Raw genomic sequence first — 27,804 nt, 5'->3', positions numbered from 1 at the left:
AATGGTCACATCAAGAGAAACAGAGGTTCAGGAGCAGGCTCCATGGTGAAACAAACGTATGCTTCTGTCTTGTGCGTTGACTGGCAAATCTCACCCAGAATCTCCGTGACCCTGGATACCAATCTCAAGTTACCTCTTTAGACCCTCTCAGGAAGGGAGAGGATGTCAAAGCTGTCACCATTCACCAACTCTTCAGCCCACCCCGTCATTAAACCACTAATCCTGCAGACAACAGCTTCCTGCTAAAGCTTTCCTGCAAATTACGAGGCAGGTCAAGGGATTTTGAACCTGAGCTGATTTTTTTTTCTCACTTTACAAGCATCCTGTGACTTCAAAATCCAGTGTTAAGGAAAACCAGCCTTTTTTCATGCATGGAAACGCAACCTCTCAATTTGTCATTGTGCTCTGCCTGTCAAGCAAGAAAATGACATTTAATTAAGATCTGACATTTTCTTCAGTGAAATAGTCAGAAGGATTAAAACACACACCTTGGTTGTCAGAACTTTGAGATGAATCCTAACAAATCTCCTATTTAAAGTGACACCGAGGTCTGCTTCATTACTGGTGGCGACTGAAATCCAAAAATATAAAACAAAATTTGGTCTCTGTGTGAAAGAGCACAAATTATTCTCCAAGCAAACAGTGTGGATAGGCAATCTGATACAACCTCATTTTTTTAACCTACAATTTAGACAATAGTGATCGGCAGGGGGAGGGGAAAATGAGGGAATGGATGGGGGGGCATAGTTAATGCAATGCTGTTACAGCGCCAGTGTCCGGGGTTCAAATCCGGTGCTGTCTGTAAGAAGTTTGTATATTCTCCTCGTACCTGTGTGGGTTTTCTCCAGGGGCTCCGGATTCTTCCCACAGTTTAAAAACGCATCGGGTGGGGGGGAGAGGTGTAGGTCTATTGGGTGTATTTGGCGCCATGGGTTCATTGACCAAAAGGGCCTGTTACTGTGCTGCAAGTCTAAAAATTGAAAAAAAACTTGAATTTTAGGGGACGGGGGGTGTGGCCTCAAATAAATTTACAGTATTATTCCTTAGAAAGGAGGGGCTGTCTGCTGGTGTCGCAAGATCATAAAAAAGGGAAAAAGATGCTAGGTAAAGAGTTTTTCAGCCACCATTTCCCAACTCACTTTCCTAAAAGTCTCTGCAATTAATTCCTGCTATATCATTTATGCCCCTGCACAGTTTCCACAGGTTTGCCAGGGAAAATATCACACTGAAGGACTACCCAGGGTTCTCTTGCTCCTTTCAAGGATAATTGAATGTCAGATGTGTGAACAGGGATTTATGTCATCAAGCAGAAACAGGCCCTTCAGCCCATCTCATCCATTAGGGACCTTTGGCACCTCACCCTCTCAGTGTTTTATTTCATCCATTAGGGAAATGCCTATCTGACCAGTCTCATTTGCCAGCATTAGATTCACATCCCACAACTCAAGAGCCTGTTTGAATGACTTTTAAATGCTGTAGTGGTATCTTGCTCTACCACCTTCTCTGGAAGAGCACCGTTTTTAAAGATCTATGAACTTGTACTCCAAGGACCTTTTGTCCATCAACATTCTTGAGGCCTTTGTCATTTACATAGCTTCTGTTAGTATTAAGTCCCTAAATACATAACCTTACACTGGGTTAAATTCCATCTGTCATGTCTCCACCTGATTTTATGTCTCTTTGTAGCTTTCTATACCTCTTTGATGCATCAATTTTTGTGTCGTTGGCAAACTTAATTTGTCAAACTACATTCTCATCCAGTACATATATTTTTGTATGTTTATGACAAACAAATAGTCCCAGCCCTAATCACTGATCCCTGGCATACACAACTGGTTATAGATTTCTTGTCAGAGAAACACCATTCAACCACCACCTTCTGTCTCCTCTCACCAAGCCAATGTTATATCCAGTTTGCCAACATACCTTTGATCCCATGTGCCCTAACCTACTGGATTAGGCACCCATATGGAACCTTGTCCGAAGTCTTGTTTCAGTCCATGTAAAAGAGATGTGCACTGCGTTCATTATTTTTCTTAGTGACCAATTTGTGAGACAGGAATTTCTCTGCATAAACCCATGGTAACTCCTAATTAGTCCCTGCCTTTTTAAGTGAACATAAATCTTGTCCTTTAGAATTTATTTTTCCCCAATAATGTCCTGCTATTGATGCAAGATACACCAGCATATTGTTTCCTGATTTATTGTTACTACCCTTCAAGATTAAGGTAACACATATTAACAATCCTCCAGTCTCCCGTAGCCTTACTCGTGGACAATTAAGATACAAAAACCTCCGTTAGAGCCCCACCAACTTTATTCTCGGTTCCCATTACGTTCTGAAATAAATTCTGTCACCAATATCTCTAACTCTTCTTCATTCCTGTTCTTCATGCTCCACATCCTTCTCCCTGAAGAATACTTATATGAGGTATTCATTTTGGATCATGTTCATATATTTTGGCTTCACACATAGATTTCCTTTCTGGTCCATGAAATGACCTAGTCTTTTTCTAACTATTCCCTTGCTTCTAATATACTTGGAAAAGGTTCTGGGGTTTCCCTCAATCCAGCTTGCCAAAGCCATTACATGTTCTCTTTTTGCCCTTCATGGTCCAAGCTGGGAAGCTATTTCCTTTCAAGATTGATCCTTCATTTTAAGTTCAATGTTGAAAATAAGAGATCATCAATTTAAGGTGATTTCTTCCCCACCCACTCAGAGAGTCATAGGCCTTCCTTCCTCAAAGGGATGGAAGCAGATCCTTTGAATATAACTATTCAATAGTTATATTCAATATATAAATATTCATAGTTTCGTGAAAAGGATGTGAAAGTTTACTGTTGGTGGACTAGCATGCTGTGTTGAGATGACATTCAAGCTTGAGGGACCTGTGCCAACTCCTGTTCTCAATTCATTTGTCCCTATAGAGTTTTCTCTTCCCTTAACTAAATGAATCTGGGGTGAGAGCATGGGGATTCTAATTTTTAAGTCAGAACTGAAATTTGTATTTGACTACTGTCAAAACTTGATTAATCCCACTGTGATAATTCTGCTGTAGATCTGCTCAACTGCTTGGTCAACCCACAGGTTTTCATAGCCAAGGTTAAGCCCAATACTTAGAATCACAGGATTACATGATTATGCTTTTCATAAATAGGAACGAATTGCTGATCAGAGAGTTGAAGATAATGCCTCAGTCAAATCCCATTGTAGCAGAATTCTACAATGAGAAATAATGACAATAGAAGCATTATTATTCACGGGCATCGAGATATACGCACAAAATATTAACACAGAATATCTAGATTGGTCAACAGGTTTATTCAAATCAGATTTCATAATCTTTTTATTACCAGATTTGATTCTAAATGCATAAAATTTTCTAAGCATGTAAGGCAGAAAACATGAATTTGCTGACAATATTCTAAATAGGTGTCATTGTGTTTCTGTTGGTCGAGAGGCAATTTTATTAAATGTTACAAGAGAGATTTTGTTTGCCTTGCAGTGTTTCCAACTCAAAGATTTATCTGATAATCAGGTCAGGTTGCTGCATGGCTCATCAATTGTGATTCTCTAGGAGTTTATGGAAATATTTTCGAGTAGGAGGTAATCAGGAAAGGGGCAACAGCAACTGCACTTTCTGAAAAGAATGAAGCAGGCAAGGCTACCAGCCACCATCATATCAATCTTCTAAAGGAGCTGTATCAAGACTGTCCTGGCAGGCTGTATCACAGGGTGGTACAGTTGCTGTAGAGAAATGGATCAGTAATCAATCCACAGGACCGTAAGAGTGGCAGAGAGGATAACTGGGGTCTCCCTCCCACCATGCCCACTCCCATTAACTTGATTTATTGCGATCATCGACTGAAGAGGGATTGCAAAATCATTGGAGACCTGCTACCACCTCTCACACACAGCATCTTTCAGCTACTTCCATTTGGGAAAGAGATACAGGAGCATCAGAGCCAACATCCTGAGGCTGAAAAACAGCTTCTTCCCACAGGCAGTATGAATGCTGAATGACCGCTCACACTAACCATCCGAGATGCTCATATTTATGAAACAATATTTATTGATTTGTATATATGAATACTTGTCCTGCCTATGCATTGTTTATTTGTCCATGTGTTAGGCCTGGTTGTGTGGCTGCATGCTTTGTACGGAGGTCCAGAGAATGCTGATTCATTGAATTGTACAGATGATAATAAACTTGACTTGAAATGGTAAAGCAACTCCTACAACGCAGAAACACAAAATCACACGTTGCAGAGATGCACAAGGGCACTGAGCATTTCTTGTTAGTTGGCGTCTCGGGGTCCATAGGCTGGGTGTAGCCATCTTGATTCCTGGGCGTGTGCACGGAGGTTTCACGTATTGGGAGCTTGGTCAGCACATGTGCAAGAATAAAGTGCCATAACGATATTGAATTTGCGCCCTTAACTCTAGTGCATGCGCCGACCGAACTCCAATACACGAACCTCACACGCGCACAGGAATCAGGATAATCGTGCCCACTCATACAGACCCCAGGACGCCAACTCACAAAGTAAGTACGCACATTTTGGCTCTTACATGCCCTGTATCCCCGTTATTGTTAGTCAAATACTACCTAAACACTGCAAATTTTACATTTAAAAAAAAACAAATTTTCGGTCGTATATGCAAGTCGCAAGTACCTGTGTAGTGATGATGGGTGAAGATTTTATTTTCCAGGGTGGAAATGTCAATCACCTGCCTAAATTTTGCTCATATCTTGATGAACCAGCTCAAGCCCAAAACATTGGCTATGTATCAATTTCTTTTCTATATAATGTCCACTATTTGGTCCTGCTGAGTTTCTCCAGCATGGTGTGTGTGTTTTACTTTAACCACAGTGTCTACAGACTTTCGTGTTTTATTTGTGTGAAACATTCTTTTGTATTAGATATGCTGTTTCATAGAAACATGAAACCTAGTGAAACAATCTTTGTTGCAAAGTCTTGTGTTGAAGGTTCATAGCTCATCTCGAAGTAAGGAATATAATTCACCTTGTTTAATCAATTGACATTTGGAATATTTATCCAAATCTATCTCCTGCTGAGAAAATTTCATAAACATCAATGTATTTTTACTGGGTCATGTTCACAATGGCTATTACTCAGTCAATACACAAATAACAAAGGACTTCACATCTTAATACCTCAAAAAAATACCATAAGTGTGGTCCAACCGAATAAATTGGTGTCGATTTATGAAATTATTTAATGGGAGAGTAAAAGATGAGCAATTTATTTTTAGGAGATAAACAGGATCATCACCCATCAAGCTTCACAAGCTGAAACATTTAAACAAAAATGGTACAAGTGGAGCAAGGTTTACCGATGAGTATGGGCTGGTATCTTTGTTTCCCTAAATCCTGTTTGAGCCGCGTTTAAGTAGTGTTTTTTAAAACTGAATTCAGGCTGGAGGAGGGCTCTGATCCGAAACGCCCACTGTCTTTTGCTTTCAAAGGATGTGGCGTGATCTGCTGGGTTTCTCCCACACTTCTGTGTACTGCACTGAATTCAAGCAATTGTTTGCACCAGAAAAGAGAGGAAATATTTAGTTAATATACATGAGATGGTTATATGGTTATATTATCCTAGTAGTTTAATGTGTTACCATTAGCCAAGCATTGCAAGGGATAGGCTTGGTTAAAAATTGCAAACTTTGAATCTTTCTAAACTATATTTGACTTTATGCTCAACTTAAACAACATGTGTATTGCCCAGAGGACTGCAGTAATGTCTCAAACAGTGAGAAGTTCCCATTCAGGCTCAAAACGTCACTGTCTGAAATGCTGGTATTGGATTAGTGGGAGCTGCTGACTTCCTGGTGACTGGGATTTCGGGTTTGCTGGAGAAACTTGTTAATAATCAGGGCTGCCACTTTAGTTCACTACCATGGTAGGAGGGGAATTCCTTTGGTGGCCAATATTTACAGAACTATAGCTCAGATTTTATTTTAGACCTATCGCCTAACAATTCTAAATTAGACAAACTCGCCCTTATTCCTGTGTGTGGAACTGCATTTTCCTATATTACAGCTGTGTCTACACTTATTTCATTAGCTTCTGCAGCACTTCGGAATGCCCTAAGGTTGTGAATGGAACTCAGTGCTAGAAGTTCATTTGTTCTGGTTTAATCTTATGGCTTGACTCTGCTTCTAAGAAACAGAAGACCAGTTACCTCACTGTGTCTGTACGTGCTCACATTTCTTCCCTTTCTCCTGTAATTGTTTCCCTTTCAAGAATAAATTAAATTTTCTTTTGAAAGTTAATACTTAAACTACTCTTAAAGGCAGGTAAAAGAATTTCTAATTTTCTCTCTCATTCTATACAATTCTTCGGAACTCGGAAGTTGAAGAACACAGGCAGTGGGCTATTGGTGACTCAAGGCGAGCAACCTATACAGGATGCTGGCTGCTAGCGACTGCGATCGAAGGACTCACACCAGGCTGCAGACTGCTGGAGCGGTACCAGATATTGAAAACAAGATGTGAGAGGGTGCTGGAGGCTTTCTGATTATGTCAGAGTGTGCATCTGGAGCCTGGGTTGCTGATGGTTTGGATTGAAGGCGATGTGCTTGCAGAGGCTGGGGAAGCACTGGAGGAAAAGCCACGGACATTCAGTGACTCTGGGGGACTCTCTATTGCTTTTCTTTCACTGACTGTAAAGTAGCGCTGGGCAATGTTTAAAAATTCTATTTATTTATTTTTTTGGGCAGAGGTTTGGAGGTAACATGAGGGGGAACTTCTTTACTCAGAGAGTGGTAGCCGTGTGGAATGATCTTCCGGGAGAAATAGTGGCGGCGGAGTCAATTGTATTATTTAAGAAAAGGTTGGACAGGTATATGGATGAGAAGAAGATGGAGGGTTATGGGCATTGTGCAGGGAGGTGGGACTAGAAAGGGGTGTTTGGTTCGGTGAGGACTAGAAGGGCCTAATGGCCTGTTTCCGTGCTGTAAATTGTTATGTTATGTTATATAAACAGATAACAAATCTTTGTCTGCCTTATGGTAGACTAAAGGAAATTTTGTGTAATATCAAATTTTGTTTTATTACATGACAATAAAATAAACATGAATTATGTGATTACTAACAATATTCTACCAAAAGTCTTCTGCATCCATTACAATCCTTTCTTCTCATCAGCTTCCCTCCATAGCTCATGTCCTTTACTCTTGGTACTATTTTTGTAAATCTTGTTACCATCTATCCTGATATGCGTCGTATCTTAAAGAACAAAGCTTTCATTTTCTCTTGTTGGCATATGATCCTTTTCTCCTAATTCCTCTGCCCCAACCTCATCCAAGATGAGGCCTCCACTCCAGAGTATCCAAAATGTCCTCTATGTTTAATAAATGTGGATTTCCCCCAAGCTATCATTGATAAAGCCCTCACCTGCATCTCCTCCATTTCTCTTACCTCTGCTCTAAGCCCACCAACCCCCAGGCAGAACCAGAACAGTCCCTTTGGTCCTCAGTTTCCACCCCACCAAACTCTGCATCCGATACATTATCTGTCAACACTTCAGTATGAACCCACCATCAGTAACTTCTTCCCCTCCCCAACCATATCCTCTTTTCATAGGGACCAGACTCTGAGACTCCCTGGTTCTCTCTTCCATCCCTTCCACCCCATTAAGCGCTCGCAGCTAATAATGTCAATAAGTGCAAAGCCTGCCCTCGCTGACATCTGCAGCCAGGGCCACAAACAGGAGGTGGAGTTTTAGACGCACATCATCCAAACTAATCCACTGCATTCAGTGCCCTCTTCTACATCAGTGAGACCAAACACAGATTAGGTGACTGCTTCACTAAGCATGTGTGCTATCTGTGGGACTAAGCTAGAGATCCCGGTTACTTATCATTTTAACTTTAAATTTAGTCGGACAGAACAGAAATACGGACTTCTGGCCCACACACCTGTGCAGCCCAGTTACACCCAATTAATCTCCAACCCCGTACGTTTTGAAGGATGGGATGAAACCCACGCAGATATTAGGAGAACGTACAAACTCACTACGGACAGCATCGCGCTCACCACTCTGCTAACCATGAAAAAAAGAACACACACACAAATGCTGGAGAAACTCAGCAGGTCAAACCGTTCCTTTATGTAGCAACGGTGAAGATACATCACTGACGTTTCAGGCTTGAGCCCCTCATCACTTAACCATGGCGTCAAAAGAATCTTGTGCTTTACCACTATGCTAACCTTGCTGCCCCATTCCCGCATACCTGTCTATCCTCGGCCTCATCCATGGCCAGGCCTAACATAAATGCGAGGAACCACACATCATATTCCTCCCAGACAGCCTTAAACCCAATGGTGTTAGCATTGATTTTTCCAGGTTTACCTCCATCTGTTTCCAATATTTCCATCTGTCTAATACCTTCTTTTGTGCTTCCATCAAAAAAATGCTCTGTCCACCTCTCCCACCTTCTGTCCAATACCCTCTCACATCTTAGCCCCTCCTCACTTTCTTATTCCCACTTTATGTACCCAAAATCACCCCATCCTACTTTAGACTTGAAAGGGTTGCGACTCAAAACAGTTGACTGGCCATTTCAACCCATGGATGTTGCTTGATCTACCGTCCCTTCAGCTCCTCATGATGAGCTCAAGTTTCCAGCATCTACAGATTTGATTCCTCTGCCATTCATCTTGTTAGCTTTTCTGGCAATGTGATCAACACTCTGCCAGCTTCAAATATTGTACATCTCACATATCCTGTACCGTCCATTTTTGCACTTCTCATTCCTCCTTCCAAGGTGCTTCATTTCACTCGCTACATTACATTTCATCTGCTATTTGTCTGCCTTTTTACCAGTGCTTCTGCAGTCAGCTACCATCCTCTCCACTTGCTTTGCAGTCAGACTCTACCCATTGAAAAATAAATTTCAAGTTAATTGCAGTTACACAACAGAATACTAAAAATGTACATATTTTTAAATTGTTCAGTTAAATGTTTTTGTTATTTTAATTGTTTATGGGTTTATTTTTAATTGTTTAATAATCTGTAACAGTTTTTAAATGATTTTTTTTGTTTCTGAACAATATTTTGATTGCCTGCACTGTGCTGTGTAGTTAATTAATAACTTTGGGTTTCTGATTGTTATTGCTTCAGTAAAGTATGAAATTCTTCCCTGTAAACTCATCCAAATTTCATTCGCTCCAGTATTGTTAGAGAGAGTACTCAAAACCTTGAAGAAATTTATCCAAAATCAGCCTTCCAAACACCATTCCCTCTGCTTCATGATTTTCTGTGCTCTTTTCACCTGATCGATCACCTTGATGGTGGAGGAAGGAGACTCCAGCGATCCTCTCTGCTGCTCTTATGATCCTGTGGAATGACCTCCGATCCATTTCTCTGCAGCAACTGTACCACACTGTGATGCAGTGATGAAGCTCCTGTAGAAAGTTGACAGGATGGTGGCTGAAAGCCTTGCCCAGCTCAGTCTTCTCAGGAAGTTCAGTCGCTGTTGCACCTTCCTGCGAAGTGAAGAGATGTGTCCACGATAGGTCTTAAGTGGACTCTAAGGAAATTTGTGCTCTCTACTCTCTCCACTAAAGAGTTTTGATGTGTACATCCCTCGTCCTCCTGAAGTCCACAATCATCTCCTTCATCTTCTCCACGTTGAGACTCATGTTGTTGCTCTCGCACCATAACACGACATTTTTCCCCTCTTCTCTGTAAGTGCGATTCATCGTTGATGCTGATGAGGCCCAATTATTATGGTGTCATTGAAAAACTTGATGACTTTTTGAACTGGATCTCGTGTTGCTGTCGTGGGTCAGTGGCGTAAGCAGGAGCAGACTGAGAGATGTGCCAGTGCTCAGTGTGATGGTGCTCGATGTCCTGCTTCTGACCCAGGCAGACTGTTATCTTTCTGTAGGACGTCCAGAATCCAGTTATTACATTACTCCATTTTGCCACTAAAATAGGCTCTGTAGCCAATAACCTTTCGTAACCCAGTCAAAACATCTGAGGAAGTTGAGATAAAAGAGGAAATGGGAGAGCCCCCAGACACCCACAGTCATGAGAACATGCAAGTTCCGTGGTGACGACATCCAAAGTCAGGATCAAACCGAGGACCCCCTGGAGCTGCAATGCAGCATCTCTCTCTGCTGTGTCACCTGACCTGATCTCGGCCAACCTGAACCCAACCAGTGTTGGACGACTTGCAAAGAGAGGGGAAATGGAGGGAGCAGTTGGTGCAGGCAGAACAAGGGTCCACAGCCATTTTAGATATTGGCAATTACAATATATTTAGGCAAATAAGTCAACCTTCAGATAAGTCGGGTCCCCATCCTCAGCCTCATTTTCATGGTTTTATCATATTTCGGGCGTATAAGTCGACCCCCAACAATAATGCTGTTGGACATTGCAGGAAGGTGATTGTCTTCATGGAGCCTCCAGCAAAATGACAAAAGTATGAAACGAGTTTTAAGTTAAAAATAACAGAATTGGCCAAGAAATCCAGCAACTGTGCCACTGCAAGAAAATTTGTTGTAGGTTCAGTTCTTTTTTTTTTGGTGCTTCGAGGGTCAGCTATACACCAAATCTATGATGTGGTTTTTTTTAAATCCAATTTGAGGTCTCATTTTTGTATCTGGCATACGAGTCAACCCCTGATTTTTGAGTGTTTCAAGAGTTGACTTACATGTCGAAATATACGGTAATAATTTCCCACAACAAGGGATATCACTGAAGATTAGAACCCAGGTGTTGACATTTTGATTTCTCTCAGTTAGTATGTAAATCTAATTCTCAAATTCCAATTAATGATATAACAATTTTATATTGTTTCACCGATTTAAAAAAAATGAATTTCATTATGTCTGAACACCGATGATATATAGAATATCTGAGCCATATTACAAATAATTTACTCCAATCAAAATTTGGAGCATCAAATGTTGAAACAGTAGCACAGCAGAGATACCAGAAGCAGTAAAAGGTCAAAATCTAGCCCCCACAACCACCCCCCCCACTCGCCACAGATGTGCAAAACATCATCTAACATCTGATTGGCTTTTAAAAGGTGCAGAGATCTACAACTGACAATCTAATATTCTGCTGACATGATATTAAAACCTTGCTCATTATAGTACAGATGTTTAATAAACCCCTTGCAATACTCATAGATGGACTGAACAGCATGGGGAAGCCTCACCATTGCACAATAAACAAGCTTTATCTGCAGTAAATTCACATACTGGACTAGAGAACCAAGATTTCATGTGCTAGTGAGTCCATTTTGTTAACCACCAGCTTAGTATAGCCTTGGGTGACAATGACAGACAGCTCGACTAAACTTCAATTACGTGATCTGCAGTAAAATTTTGTCCCCCAAACCAACATTTCCATTCTGAAGATTGTATCACAAATCCTAATTTAATTCATGATTTCTACAAGGTCTACTGCTTAAATGTCATGTGAATGATCCATGAGAGATTAAACAATACCATAAAAGAAACATAGCCAGTTGAAAATACACTAAAAAAATAACCTGGAGATCATTAGATTTTCTCAATTAATATCTATCAGTGAATACAAAATCATTAAAACATCCTAAATATATAATTGCAATAATAATACTTGGCGGATGCTCAATCCAGACTGTAATTGCCCCTTTTAAGTATTTTCTTGTATCTTTCATTTGTTTAATTTATTTCCACATTTTCCTATTTAAATGCAAATACTCTAATATGTTTCCATTTGTAAAATGACAATTTCATGATTGATGCAGAGCTTTATCAAACCAGCTTTGAATTGTGCTAAAGTAAAAACACTGATACAGTGACTACTCTGTTGTACAAATAGTATCATTTATTAAAAGCATGATTGTCAAACTGTTTTACACTTGAAACAGAATTTTTTTTTAAAAAGCATAGCAATCTGCCACGCTACATTTGCATATAATGAATTGGAGGAGACTGAGCTCCATACAACAGCAGTATCATGTAATGGACATTGGAGAGGGCAGTGCCAGTTGGGCTATACTAAACGGAGTGGAAGTAGTTGGTAGACAGGGAGCAACAGGAAATAAATGGGTCCCTTTCCACATTTTACCTCATATTTTCTGCAGCCAAGGATTGTGATGGATTTGCGAAGGTTTACACTGATTGCACATACGCTATCCTCGAGCGAGAAAAGCAACAAAAAAAAACAGCCAGGGAAAGTATGCAAGATATGCATCCCAAACTCCATCACAGCACCACCAAATTCCAACACCGACTCTCAGAGGAAGATGTTTGGGTAAATTAGAGAAAACTTTGTGAAGGAAAAGTCGAAGCTGCATCAAAGTTAAGGTCCCCAGCAGCTGTCAACATGGCCACCAAGGCCAAATCAGAGTGTAGGTATCTTTGAGTTTGGGATCGTTTATCCACCAGTCTTGTATCTGAAGAGATAGGCCCAGGGTCGAACCAGCTAAATATCAGTGGTGTGCAATGTAAAAGCTGACACTGAGTTTCCAGATTCTGTTGCGGTAAAAGGCAAATTTTGTGGACCAATTTTTGGGGTAAAATTTAGGGGGTCAACTAATACATGCATACTACTTTTGACTACGTAAGTAGTTGTGTCATATGAGGCATCAGGAGCTCAGACAGATGAGTAGGTGGACAAGACCAGGTATTAATCTACATTAGGGGGGATTTGGGAATTCAGATGGATGGCTGGGAACGTGGGCATCAGGTGATAAGTATGCGTTTGGGGCGTCAGGAGCTCGGATGTACAGAAGGCACAGGCCAAGTTGAGAGCCTGCAGACAGGGTGTCGGAAGGGCAGATGAGAGGGTGGCTAGGGCCAAAGTGAGAGTCCGCAGTTGAGGCATTTGGAGCTCAGATGGGTGGGCAGGTGGCCGCGGCCTAAGTGAGAGACCATGGTCAGGGCATCGGCAGGTGGCCTAGGCGAGAGGTGGGGGCCAGCGTGTTTGGAGCTCAGATGGGCAGGAGGCTGGGGCCAAAAATAAAGGGGGGGGGGTGGTTGACTTTTGCACGCGATAGATGAAAAATACCAGATTTTGGGGCCAAAAATATGGGGTCCATTTTTACAGGATATCGACTATTATACACATACAGTAACTAATATAAAACATGAGTGAACGTTGGTTTCTCCAAGGCCACTCAAGCTAAGTGCAGGAGTGACTCTCATATCACACCAACAGTCAATTAGGCTGGGTTATCTTTATCACAGTGACATAGGATGCATTTTGGATTGTGTGACCAATTATCACCAACCCTCGCCATCTTCCACCCCCCCACCCCCCAATCACTCTAATTGAATCCCTGAAGTCCTGCTCACCCTCAATAAAGATACAAATCCTTCCATGCCACTGTCTCTCTCATTACAGTGAACAACCCCATATCCCTTGATCGCAATCCGTCAGCTCCACAATGACAAAATCGAGCAGAAGAAATGCATCAAGCACACAAGAAGGTTGCAGTGGGTGAGTCCATGGATTAACCTTCGTCCCCCACCAATCCACACATTGCCAACTCAAAACTACTTCCCAAAGCAAAATAATTCCTAGGCCAATCAATGAATCTTTTGGGCCCTATCATCAAAGATGATCAGAAGCAACACCAGACACCAGAAAGGGCAATCACAATGAGGAGTAAACACTCGCATCACACACAAGATAGCCTACTGCCAACTCATTCGGGAAAGGCTAGAAGAACAAGGGTCTGGCTCTCATTTTTTTTATTTTAAATTTTTTTATTTTTCACACTATAAACCATACTGACCAAAATACATAGACATTTTTCTCTTGAATATATAGTGTCATTTTCTCCCCTTTTCCCCCCCTCCCTTCCCTCCCTCCCTCTCCCCCCCTCCCATTTATTCAAATTTCAATCCATAAGATACATTAAACCCGTTAAACAATGTCGTCACTTAATAAAAATAAACAGAAATTTTTGTCTTTTACTTTTATAGACTGAGTCAGTTCATTTCGTTATCTTCTCCTTCTGTCATTTTAGATGGTGGAAGTCCATGGTAAGATTTCTCTATTGTATTTCATGTACAGTTCCCATATTTGTTTGAATATTGTGATGTTATTTCTTAAATTATATGTTATTTTTGAGGAAACATTGCTTCCTTCACGTTTCAGTCACTTCCTCAGATAACGATATTTCAAAAGAACCTAAGAAATAGGGGCAGGAGTGGGCCATCAGGCTTCTCAAGCCTGCCCCGCCTGATCTGATGATAGGCTCACCTCCACTTACCTGTCTTTTCACTTAATTCCCCTACTATGCAAAAATCTATCCAACTTTGTCATCAATATATTTAATGAGATATTTTCCACCTCTTCAATGGGCAATAAATTCACCACCTTCTGGGGAAAGCAGTTCCTCCTCATCTCCATCCTGAATCTTGAGACTATGTCCCCTAGTTCTAGTCTCCCCCACCAATAGAAACAACTTACCTAATTTTATCTTTCAGAATTTTATACATATATCAACTACATATCAAGTATTTAGTGACTTGAGGAGTTATTTGGTGTGGGTGATGTGTGCTAGTGTGACAGTTGCCAACAGTAGCCATGATCTATAGTCTCTAAAATGGAGATGGATCAACTCAGGAATAACAACAAACTGTTTCCATTCCTGCTCTTACAGCAATGTCCTCATTAAAAGGAAGGGTTTTTTTTTTTTGCACCACCTATCTGCATTATTTGTTAATTATGCAACAATTTTTTTGGGTAACCAGCAAAGTTTAAAAAAAGTTTCACAAAGTTCTGGCACGTGGGCTAAAAACAGCACCAAGAAATCCCACAACCAAGTTCTCCAAATCGCCATAACCCAGGAGATGGAATGTAAAAATCTATACATGATCAACAGGGTCTTATTTTAATACCTTTAACAACATCTTCCTTTGAATCTTTGCCCTGGATTAGTTTGGCCAAGTGGATAAGAAATAATCTTAGATAGAAGTCAGGGACACCCTCAATAGGTGTCAACTGTTGCCTTCAAAATTCAGATTTATTGTCAGAGTACATACATGACATCACATACATCCCTGAGATTAGTTTTTCCTACCTTGGTGGGTCATCAGCTTCTCAGAAGCCTTTTCAACCTCTGGCCTTCCCTCTCCTCTCCCTTCCAATCTCTACTAACCCGTAACTTCCTTGTCGCAAACCCCTCTCAATCACAAGTTTGACTGGATCTTTTACAGTGTATTAAATAGATCTTGCTGCTGTAATAAACTGGCGCTAACAACGTGTCAGGGCCCCACGTGATCACGTCGGGTGAAAATTTTTTTCAACTTGTGATGTCATATTGCCACCAAAATTTTCTGTTAAGTGGGTTTTGGTTAATTATAAACATACTGTATTATATTTGCTAGAGGGTGATTACTACCTCACATCTGAGGCTTTTTGATTACAATTAATTTAGGATTTATTTTCAGCAGATTAATTGCCGTTCTGCTTTTAATTTCTGCTGAATCAAACTGTGTGAAAAGTTTTTTCCCCCCAGTGGAAGAGGTGCTGCTAACCATGGCAAGTCAGCAAGTAAAATCCCTGTTCGATCGAATGCCTCGCCCAATCATGAACCAGATGAGGGGATCAATATTGATTGAAGCATCAACTGGTTTTACTTGGGTTTCGTCCACAGCATGAAATAAATAGTCAATGCAGGCATTAAAAAAACCAGGCAACTTTCAAATTAATTCCAAGCATCGAGCTTTTTGAGACCTCTTCTGAACTCCCAGGTGATATCACATACAATCTATGCTCCATTCAGCACATAGGTTTTAATCGCATCACTCTTGCCTACAAATTGCTTATTTAACTTATCTGGTACTGGTGCTTAAAATGAATGGACCTAAGCTTCCGAGTAATTATTTTCACCAAACTTTGCAGCTTTATGCCATTGGTGGATATTTTCCACAGGTTCAACAATAACCCAGGAGATCTGACAGCAGGTGAAGAGAAAAAGCTGAATTAGAACATAAACAGGAGCAAGAGTCGACCACCTGGCCCATCAAACCTTCTCCGCCATTCAATGAGATCATGGCTGATCTGGTGATAGGCTCATCTCCACCCACTTGCCATTTCCTCATATCCCTTAATTCCCCTATGATGTAAAAAATCTATCCAACCTTGTTTTAAATATATTTACTGAGGTCACCTCCACTGCTTCAATGGGCAGCGAAATCTATAGATTCACCCTCTAGGAAAAGCAGTTACTCCTCATCTTCGACCTGAAGCTCCTACCCTGAATCTTGAGGCTAAGTCCCCTTGTCCTAGTCTTTTCCACTAAAGGAAACAACTTACCTACCTCTATCTTATCTATGCCTTTCATAGTTTTGTATGCTTCTGTAAAATTCCCTCTCATTTTTCTAAATTCCAGCAAGATTGGTCCCAGACGACTCAATCTCAACTCATAGGCTAACCTCTTCATCTATAGAATCAACCTGGTGAACCTCATCTGCGCCACCTCCAAAGTGAGTATATCCTTCCTCAAGTAAGATAATCAGAATTGTACGCAGTACTCCAGATGCAGCCTCACTAGTACCGTGTAAGTTGCAGCATAACTTTCCTGCTCCTAACTTCAATCCTTCTAAAATGAATGAGTTGGTATGACCTGGACATTGCATCCTACTCAGTCTAACCCACAATTACTCTTCCTGGTTGCAAAATGCACCACAATCGTAAGAACCTCTGTGAAACACAAAAGTCTGCAGACACTGTGAGTGGAGATGTTAGGGGATCTCAGCCGGTCTCGCGGCGTCCATTGGAGGTAAAGATACAGTACCAACATTTCGGGCCTGAACCCTTCCTCATCCTGGAGTTCCTCCAGCATCTGTGTTTTGAAAGACCTTCTGTACCTTCAAGGCAGAGCAGGAGGCCACCAGATCTTTGGCAGTGTATCACTGAGCCTCTATCTCAAAAATCCTTTTGGTTTTGATAGTATAATGCAGTCAAAGGCCTTTGAACTATCCCTGATAGAGATTCAAAAATCTTGTAGAAATTTTTAGAAAGATGTACAAATCAAATTAAAACAAAAGAAATAACAAAATACAAATAGCGGAATCCACAAATGTTTAAAAAAATAATGTAAACAATCTCCTGCACTTACTTTTTCTTACGAGGTGGAATAAATTAGTCCAGTAAAGATAGAGACAACCTCTAAATGTCCCTGTTTTTTTAAGAGGAAAGGTTGGGCAAGCTATCCAATGGAGTTCAGAAGCAACTCAATTGAAACCTATAGCAGTGGCCCTGAACCTTTTTTCTTTCTACTCACCTACCACTTTAAGTAATCCCTATGCCATAGATTCTCTGAAATTAGTAAGGGATTGCTTAAGGTGGTAGGTGAGTGGGACAGGAAGGTTGAGAATCACTGCTCTAGACCCAATTGTTACTGAAATATTTTGTATTTGGCCCATTTCCTTCAGAGAAGTGAAACCGTGCACATGACGAGTCAATTAGGGACGATTAAAACAGTGGTTTTCAAACTTTTTCTTTCCACCCACCTACCACCTTAAGCAATCCCTTACTAATCACAGAGCACCTATGGCATAGGGAATATTTAAAGTGGTATTTGAATGGAAAGAAACAGGTTGAGAACCACTAACCTATAGCATCTCAAAGGCAGACATCTTCTTGTAGAAGAATCTAGAACTAGGTATCACTGCTCAAAAATAAGAGATTACTACTGAAGACAAATATTATATTTTTCTTTCAAAGGGTTGCGAATGATTGGAATTATCCTCCTCTGAGAATGATGGCATATTAAATAATTGGAATACTTATAACAGATACCTCAGAACCAAAACATTGAAAGGTTAACAAAGTGGAGTTGAAGTTGCAATCAGATCAACCATGATCTTGTTAAATGGCAGAGCAATTTTGGGAACTTCATTTGAACCTAATTCTTATCTTCGAACATACACTGACGTCAGGATTGAGATGAGCCACAAATGGCATTCAGATGATAATCAGTGATCAAAACACAACTGTTTAACACTCAAATTCTCCAATACCACAATTTACAATTGTTATACCTTCCTAGAGTCAGCTGAAGACTGAGTGGTCCATAACATCCATTATGTCAAGTGCAGAGCAAAGGGGGGTGGGGGGGGGAGAAAGAAGTCAACATCAATTGGCCAGGTTTCCTGTTCCCCATCACTACCCAGATAATTGATCCCATAAACTCATTATAAAAGCAATGGAACATCCTTACCTTCCAATGGACACAACCGTGGTACTTTTTCTGGCATTAACTTTCCATCTTTATGAAGACAATAAAGCTCAGCTATTTCCTGCCGGCAATGCTTGCTTTTAGCCCGGGAAAGGGCTGACAACGCTTCCTTGCCAGTTATTTCACATCTCGGAGCCCGTTCATGGTATTCTTGAGAGCTTTTTCCAATTGTCCCCCCTTTGTAGTGGCTCACGGTCTTGTAGTTGAGCTGAGGAGTACTGGCATTTTTGGCCTTATAGTTTCCCTTGGGTAGGACTTCATTGGTGTTCTTAGCCAACAGCGAATGGTTCTTGACTTTGCTCAGCTGCTCATACTTGGCCTTTTGCACAACTACAGCTTTACTTTTCACTTCTGCCTTCGGTTTCTGCCTCTGTGTTCTGGATCCAAAATTACTATTATCAATATTTTCAAAGTCTTTTGGGACAGAATTTTCATTGTTGCTGTCAATCCGATTTTTCTCCTTCGGCTTGTGAGAGAGAATCACATCCTGGAAGAGAAGCACACAAACCAGGGTGTGAATACTAGACAGTCAGCCAGATTCCACGTCAGAACTGAAAAACAAATGCACCCTCAATACTCAAGAGCAGTGAGTGTATTACATTTCTGCTGTTGTGCATGGGTGTAACAGGTCAAGACATAGTATAAATGGGGAGCAATGATTAACAATGTAAGATATTGACAAAGTCTCCGTATTGTTTTGTGAAATAGACTTTCAGCCTATTGAGTCTGTGTTAATACTCACAGCCATCCCACTTCCCTACTAATTTTCCCTGTTATCTATTCTCCCCATATTCTCATCCTCCTCTCTTTGTTCCATCTCTTGCCTACGATACCAGAGTAATTTCGAATAGCTGGTTAACTTATCAACCAGGTTTTTGGGATGTAGGCAAAACTAGAGGACCCAAGAGAAATCTGCATGCCCAAATGGAGAGCGTGTCAACTCCAAACAGAGAGCACCATAACTTACAATTGAACCAAACCACTGGCATTGCAAGACCACAGCTCTAATAGCAGTGCGACTGCTTTCTGCGGATGTTTCTCCCTGTCTAACCTTTTCCAGTGAACTGTACCTGACCAATCCAATATGCTGAAGCATCACAGTCAATATAACTCAGCACAATCCTTTACAAACCTTGCTGACACAAGAGGAAATTAAATCAGGAATACATGCTGGGTCTTCTGATGCGTACAAAATGCAACAAATAAGTTTTAATCAGTAATCTAATCAATGAAATCAACTGGGATTCAATTTAAATTTAGACATACAGCACGGTTACAGGCCATTTTGACTGACGAGCCCATGCTGCCCAATTAACCTACACCCCCCCCCCCCCACCAGTACGTTTCAAATGGGAGGAAACCAGAGACCCTGGAGAACATACAACATGAGATTCAAACTCCGATCCCAATTGCTAACGCTGTAAAGGTGTTGCGCTAACTGCTACGCCAACCGTTTTAATCTAAAGGAAAAATCTACACAGCGTATGTAATCCCAGAGGGGTCTACATGATATCACAATCTGAGTGTTCTTCCATTGGCACCATTTGTGATATTTACGACAAGAGCACGATTTCTGCTTAAATGTACACGTTCTGTCAAAACGGCTCTGAGTTTTAAAAGCCAACAATTTTCATCTTCTTGCGCTAATAACTCATTTGAATATTGGACTGTGCTGTGATTCTGCCAATTACCCAAATCCAGAGCATGGTGATTTATTTTATACGTGTTTATGTGTTCCAAACAGGAAAGGAAAGTTGCCAATATATAGTAGTTTGAAAGAGTGTGATAAATGCTGGTGAAAGGTGGGAAGAGGTGATGCTAGATGGAACACTATGTGTGTCCATTCCTCCTAGAGGTAATCCAACCTTTAGGTAATGGGGTCTTACCTGGATTTCTTATTTGAGCCCCCCCCCCACCTCCAGTTTTTCCCTCCCACCAGTGGGAATGTTAATCCACTTTGTAATAATTTCAAATGATTTCTCAAGAGAGGACAACCCCAGCCTGCCAATACTTCCTTGATTTTTTTTTAATATATACATGCTTTATTTCCCTTGTATCCTTTCTGATAAAGTAGACTAGCAGAATTGTGCAAAGTTCTTCATCTGTGCTCTCGTCATCATCTGATACAAATGATCACGTGAGTCACAAAAATCTGTAGACACCGTGGTTGAAGTATTTTCACCTTTGCTACATTGTTTGACCTGCTGAGGTTCTCCAGAGTTTTGTGTTTTTACTACAAATGTACAGTGGCTCTCAACCTCCACCCCACCCTCCCAACCCTCACATACCACCTTAAGTAATCCTCTACTAACTAAAGAGCAGCTGTGCCTTAGGATGCCATTGGTGCTCTGTGGTCAGTAAGGGATTCTTAAGGCTGTATGTGAGTGGAAAGAAAAAAAGGTTGAGAGTCACTGCTTTAGAAAGAATATCATTACATCTTGTCCAGCCAGCAATGACAAGTCTTGCGGACCTAATCTATAAAACAAAAAAAGGCATCAGCTGATGATTTAATCCACTATTTTCTTTTCAAATTCTTCTTTTTAAAACTTGATCTTGAGAGATGGGCTGTGGTCCTACTTACAACCTTCCCAGAGGACACCCTGAAGCAGCAAGGCTCATTCACAATGTGCATGAAGATCTAAACCACACTGTAGCCGGCTATTCCACAAGAACCATAAAGCCGCCTTCTGATCCACTGGTTTAACAGTTGGCATGCCCTTTCCCTTTGGTTTTCTGAGATGGCTGCGAGTTTAACTTCCCCAAATTTGTCTATTTACTGACATTATAAAGTAACGTCGACTAATGCTGAGAACTTTCAAAAGCCATCTCTGTGGAATAATCAGATACCATTCCAAGACTAATATCCTAATTAAACATTACAGTCTCAAGCTAAAACAAGGCCGACATTATCGACAACAGAAACCACTGGATTTCATTCAGTGCACTCATATACAGAAAAAACATTTATGTCTTTAAATAGTCATACAGAAAATATATGGGGTATTTGCTGCATGAATCATTGTTGATTCGAAACACTGTTCCAGCTTGTTGTGAAAGGGGACTTCAGATACACTTCTTTTCTTTCTTCTTTTGCTTGGTTTCGCGGATGAAGATTTATGAAGGGGTATGTCCACATCTGCTGCAGGCTCGTTGGTGACTGACAAGTCCGATGTGGGACAGGCAGGCACGGATGCAAGAGAAAATTGGTTGGTTGGGGTTGGGTGTTGGGTTTTTCCTCCTTTGTATTTTGTCAGTGAGGTGGGCTCTGCAGTCTTCAGTTGCTGCCCGCCGAACTGTGAAGTGCCAAGATGCACGGTTGGAGGCGATATCAGCCCACTGGTGGGGGTCAATGTGGCAGGCACCAAGAGATTTCTTTAAGCAGTCCTTGTACCTCTTTTTTGGTGCACCTCTGTCTCGGTGGCCAGTGGAGAGCTCGCCATATAACACGATCTTGGGAAGGTGATGGTCCTCCATTCTGGAGACATGACCCACCCAGCGCAGTTGGGTCTTCAGCAGCATGGATTCGATGCTTGTGGACTCTGCCAGCTCGAGTACTTCGATGTTGGTGATGAAGTAATTCCAATGAATGGATGGAGCGGAGACAGCCCTGATGGAAGCGTTCTAAGAGCCGTAGGTGATGCCTGTAGAGGACCCATGATTCGGAGCCGAACGGGAGCGTGGGTATGACAATGGCTCTGTACATGCTGATCTTTGTGTGTTTCTTCAGGTGGTTGTTCAGGTGGAAGTACAGATACACTGAAGGATTACAGAAACACTATAATGTCCACAGGAAAACATCCTGACAATCTTACATTTAATTGTGTGTGCCAGTTCAAGTTCAGTCACACAATCTTTTTCTTCAGCCCCACATAATTGAAAACAAAAATCAGTCTTTTCCAGAGTGAGGCAGATTCTCTTACGTCAGTCTGAAAATTTGAGAAGGCATATGTCCGAGCAGTGGTGTGACATCAATCCCAGGCAATACTCCTGGTGAGCTATCACCAAGTTCGCAGTTCAGATTTATTGTCAGAATACATATATGACTTCACATTTAACCCCCAAGGTTCTTTTTCCTGCAAGCCAGTAAGAATTTCTATTTAACTGTAGTGCAAAAACTGTAGTTGAGTAAAGATATGTGTACAAAGGAGAAACGTGTAAACAAGAAGGAAGTGCAAACAAACTGTGCAATAAAGAAAATAAATATTCAATAATAAATAATGTGCAAAGAAAGTCCTTAAATGAGTAGTACTTAAATGAGTCATTAATGATCCCTCAATGACCATCACTAAGCATTCTTGGAGCAACTACTTCTTAAAGCGTAGTACAATTAGCTCTTGCAAGTGCCATGTCCCTCACTTCTCAATATTGGTGCTGATCTATTTTCATCTCCATGCAGTTGAAACTCCCACCCACTCCAATTTCAAGTCAGTCCTTCTCATCTTGTTCCTTTCCCTCGAAATGTGCAGATAATCCCCAAGACCTTGGCTCATGATCTGTTCTCCATTCCACTGACCCCTCCCCATGTTCTCTTGTCCATTCCACCACCTCCACCCGACGTTCTGTTGTCCATTCCATTGGCCCCACCCCATCAATACCCCATCCAGCCACTATCTGAAGAAGATGATCACCAGTAATGGACCATTACTATTTGAATGCCACAGACCTCTGCAACATCCTATCCCATGGGATGAGAGACATGCATGGCTAGAACTTGTATATCAAGGTTCCAATACTCTTCTCTCACCAACAAAAAAGAGACACAGACAAAAACATTGGGCAACTCGAGATGGCAAAAACAAAACATGGAAAAGACCTGGCTCCACAGTGAAGATGTCACCACTTGATCAGCTACTTCCCTGGCAGCCTTTTCACTAGAGCCTTGTATTTGGTCTCAGGCTAATGTAATGTGAAATGGTGAGAGGACAACCAGACTCTCTATTAGCATACCGCAGCTCTGACCACCCAGACCTTTGCATGTCCATCTTTAAGGTGTATTAGGTCATAATTACTGCCTAGCATGCTATCTTGACCTTAAAAAGTGTGACAAGTGATATTTTCTTTTACTTTAATCACACATTCACACAAGAATTTTATCCAGCACTCTGTTTTTGCAAAATTAAATGGCATTTGCCTCACATTTTCCTGTCAGTGAGAATTATTTAATGTAATTGGCTGTTCTGCCAGTTTGTTGCAGGAGTTCTTGACATCAGGCAATGGAAAGGGGGTGGATTTTTGCAACTGACCACACATTCTAGGCCAATAATGTTGCGAATGCACTGATAAAAGTATCCCAGCAGTATGATCTGCCTCATGATATCAGCTGGATTAATCTCAAATCTTCCACCATTGCTGAGTCAATAAACTTGCTTGTTATTAAGTGAAAATTAAGTTATTTTTACTTTTACATTCAAAATTCTGTTGGTCTGCTGGACGAACTCAGCTGGTTTCACAGCGTACATAGGAGGTAAAGATATATTACCAATTTTACGGGCCTGAGCCCTTCTTCAAGGATTAACCAAAGAATAGGAAGGCGTAAGAAAAATGAGACTGAATACTGGCCAGGGAGGTGTCCAGACCCCAGCAAAAAGGTGTTAAATGGAGATGATAAGAGGAGAGGTGAGAATTGATTTTGGCTCTGTGAAAGGAGACCGAGGGAAAAGGGAAGAAAGGGAGAGCGACCAATTTCAGATTTATTGTCAGAGTACATACATAACATCACATACAACTCAGATTCTTTTTTTTCCCCTGTGGACGAGGCAAAACGAACACATTGGGAGGGCAATAAAACGGTATACTGCTGCTGGGAGAAAAGCTGGACGAAATGTGTATGTTCATGTAGACCATGCACCAAATTTTGTATTCAATTGTTAGTGTACAGTTTGGGTGATTACGTTTAAAGGTCTTTCCTTTGGCTACAAATATACTCTCAACGCATATACATACAGTATATGCATAATATATATCCATTCCCACACAGCTGGTCTGACAGTAAACATCTGTCCACAGATCTTTCAGCTTGAAAGGTACGTGATCCAAGTGAAACGCAACCAGGAAGAACAATCAAATGCGGCATTTATGCTTCTTTTTTTTGGCATGCGACTGAAAGAATTCACCTTTTCATCAAAAAGAATTTTCTTTCTGGCAACTTGGAGCAACTTGATTAATTTTAATTATTCCTGTTCCGCTTTGGAAAAGCAACCGCTGCTAAATTGCTTGATAAAAACGCACACACTATTCTTATTTCTGCCACTGTGCTACACAATCATACACTTCAGGAGAAACAACGACCAAGAGAAAAGCTTTAAAGTACAAAGATTCCATGTTCTAGTTTGCTGACATGTCTGTTTGCATTAGAGCCAAATTTTGACATCTGCTGACCAAATTTTAATTTTTATATGGCTACAGACTTGTGACAAACACTGAGGAGCAATTTTTTTTATGTTCATTATATGCAATGCCACGTTTGCGCAAGTCACCTTGAAATATTGTTTCTCACTTCATATTTTTTTCCGTTTTGAGTCAATTTGCTGCAGAAACAGTCATATATGGTTTTTAAACAGCCGTCGCAATAATTTTCACACTTGCCCTCCGTACAGGCCATTCAAGCAGGAAGGACGTTTACACTAAAATACCTCTGAGCCGCAGCGACGTACAGCATCAACGTTGTCCTATTAATTTATCCTGTTGTTGCGGACCACCTGCAGTTCAGTTTAGATTGCAGGCAGTCTGCGAAAATGTCTAGGGCTGCCACCGGAAAAATTTCGGAACGAGAATGAATCGGTCATTCCCCTTCTCAACTTTTTAAACACAGCCTGCGTTGCGGGAAATTTTTGAAAATTTCCCATTATGCAGCGGCTGTGTAAAAACTATAATAATGTACTCCACCATCCTAACAATGCAGGCAATGGAGTCCCTTGGCTTACTAGGCCCTTTCCAGTGGACCTTCCACCTTGAGGGCGGTGGCAGGAGCGGATCTTAACCTGCAGACTCACTTTTCAGGTGGCAGCTCTAAAAGGCTGCTGCAACGTTGCCTGGTCCACCTGAAAGGGCCTATTCATATCCAGAGGCACCTCTGGATCTGATGGAGGCGGGGTGACTGGCGCCTCAGCACCACCCATCATAAATATGCGGCAGAGCAATGGCTGTCTTCCCTACCCATAATCCCCCACGCAGATGGAATCGCTCTGTGTTTCCAACACAGTTCCAGCTGCATGGGGGATTATGGGTAGGGAAGACCGCCATTACTATGCCGCATTTTGAGCCGCAGAGATCAGCCCCAGTGCAGGAGCAATCCACACTGCCCCGGCAATCCCCCGCTGGCCGCCCCTACCCAGTAGGGCAGGGTTTGTCAGGCAGCGGGGGGCAGCTGTTGGGCAGCAGAGAGTTGGGTCGCTGGCTGATAGAGTTATCAGCCCGCCCCCAGGCAACCGCCCAGCACCCCGCCAATTATCCCTCCTGGAGGAGGGCTGGTGTCGGTGCCTCGGAGCATGTTTGGAACATTCAGGCATGGGAGGGGGGAAATATACGGCTTTACAATGGGGTGCTCAGGCCACCTGAAAGGGCCTTATGTCTCAGTAAATCTGTGAACAAATAAATCCAAATGATACAACCAAATGTCCCTCTCTTATCCCATTTGCTGTAAGTAGTGCAATTAACTTAAGTACCAAAAAATTTTACATTAAAATAGTGTGTTCAACTTTCGAAGGGAGGCTAAATCTCCTCATTTGTGCACTGGTGCAATTATCACCTACCTTCTAACCTTCATGCAAGTAACAACAATTTTAACTGTGTGTGAAGCAGAAGAGTTCTTGCTTTCCCACTGTGGGTACTACCTATATAGCTTTACTCCTGGATATCTTTACAGCTCTCATATCTGTTTTCTTCAAGGGTAGTTCCTCAGAATCAATGATAACATGCTTCCATTTAGTTTGATGGGTTCTGAGCTGGCTGGAGAAACATAATGAACGGCAGAAAGTACTCGTCGGGTCGTCCCTGAGCTGGCATGCTCCTCTTTCCACTTAAGCAAGAAGTAGGTGCTCCCAATTCAGGGCCTTGAGTTCTTAACACCATCCCGAATGCTCCTTCTCCTCTTTCTGAGTAGTCCTGCTCCTGAGATTCCCAAGGGTCAGCAGCATGTTTCATTTCTTCAAGAAAATGTCAAGCAAATACTTGCATAATTTCTCTGTGCACCTGGTACTCTCCCCCCGACCCTGGACAGAGCTCGGCATTTTCAGAAGACTGGAGCCAGACAAGCTGACACTGTTTGGAGCTCAACCTCGTAGTACATGCAAATGTGAGTGTTGTCTGCATCCTACAGCTCAAAAACTTGCTCCGTGACAGCATGCAAGCCATAACACTTACCATTTTCAGTGAACACCATTACGAAACAATTCTGTCATTCCCATGACAATTTTCTCAATTTTTCTCACTGCAATTTTGCACCTCACTTCGAATAAATTGCTCAGCCTAGAGCAATTACACTCCATGATCAAGGTCACATGAACCTCAGATATATTCAGCACCTTTTAGACAGTAAAATGTTACAAGGTGCTTCACAGACACATCATATAAAAATTGTTTTGACAAATAAGAATGAACAATTTAAAAAATCATACCATAAATTGACCTGAAATGAGGATGTGTCAACAAGCACAGGTGTGGTGGGCAAAAAGGTTGATGCAAAGCAAGGCAGAGAGAAAGTCGTGGAGAGTTAAACCAAGGAGCCAGAGTCTGTGCCAACCATCAACATCTCATGATCGTGCATTCATCTTACTACACCCTCATTATCTCCCCTAAGCTTCACCCGGTCGGCCACTTACACACTAGGGAATATTGACACTGGCCGATTAACCAACCAGCACACACTGCTTATGGATGCAGGAGGATGCTTACGTAATCATAGGGAGAACGTGCAAACTCCAAACAATCAGCACCCAAGGCTCTACTTACTGCACCCAGAGAGAAGAAAAGTTTGTTTGATTTTAACTTTACAGCGATTCCCAGGCTTAAATCCCTGGCTTTTTTTCCCCTGCTCGCAGAAATGCAGAGGCAGACTGAAATGTCAGGCACAAACTATTTGTAATGTTATTGGTTGTGACTTAGACCTGAAAACTTGCTTGTCCCCCAGCAGTAATGCCCTGGTGTCTGGCTCATCCTCTTTCTTCAACCAACATTACTAAAGAATCTTTCATACTTGCCAGTGATCCCAGGGATCGAACAACAATCGGCCTTTAAAGTAGCAAGCGTGAAAGCAAAATCTGCTCGTCAGATGGCGTTAACATCAGATGATGTCATCTCATACTGGGGATTGGCGGCCCCGACCCCAGTACAATCCCTGGGCATCGCAATTGTTCAAGAATGAAATGGGCAATTGCATTATGGGACAGAAATGACCCAAGTTTTTGCGTGAGTGCAGAAACGTGAAGGAAAATTAAAATGAAGGCATAAACTTTGCCGTGGGAAATTCACAGCAGGAGAAAGAGAGATGAAATAAATGGCAATAGGGACAATTTTGAAACAGTGTGGGAAAATTTGTCGCGCTATAGCGCACAATTTATAAAGACCATGGGGGAAAAG

At 41.6% G+C, this 27,804-nt stretch overlaps 1 protein-coding gene across 1 annotated transcript in view; it reads right to left on the bottom strand.

The window, feature by feature from the left end:
* Positions 1-27,804, bottom strand: part of xylt1 (xylosyltransferase I) — a 235,230-nt gene that overhangs the window by 108,862 nt on the left and 98,564 nt on the right. Inside the window, exon 2 of the mRNA XM_069906589.1 lies at positions 18,211-18,715. Within this exon, the coding sequence (XP_069762690.1) occupies positions 18,211-18,715 (505 nt within the window). The remainder of the gene's footprint in view (positions 1-18,210; positions 18,716-27,804) is intronic.

The sequence above is a fragment of the Narcine bancroftii genome, chromosome 12, assembly GCF_036971445.1.
Source record: "Narcine bancroftii isolate sNarBan1 chromosome 12, sNarBan1.hap1, whole genome shotgun sequence".
In the NCBI taxonomy this organism is placed as follows: domain Eukaryota; kingdom Metazoa; phylum Chordata; class Chondrichthyes; order Torpediniformes; family Narcinidae; genus Narcine; species Narcine bancroftii.
Note: the sequence above shows the minus strand (reverse complement) of the source record. Positions and strands in the feature narration are given on the sequence as shown.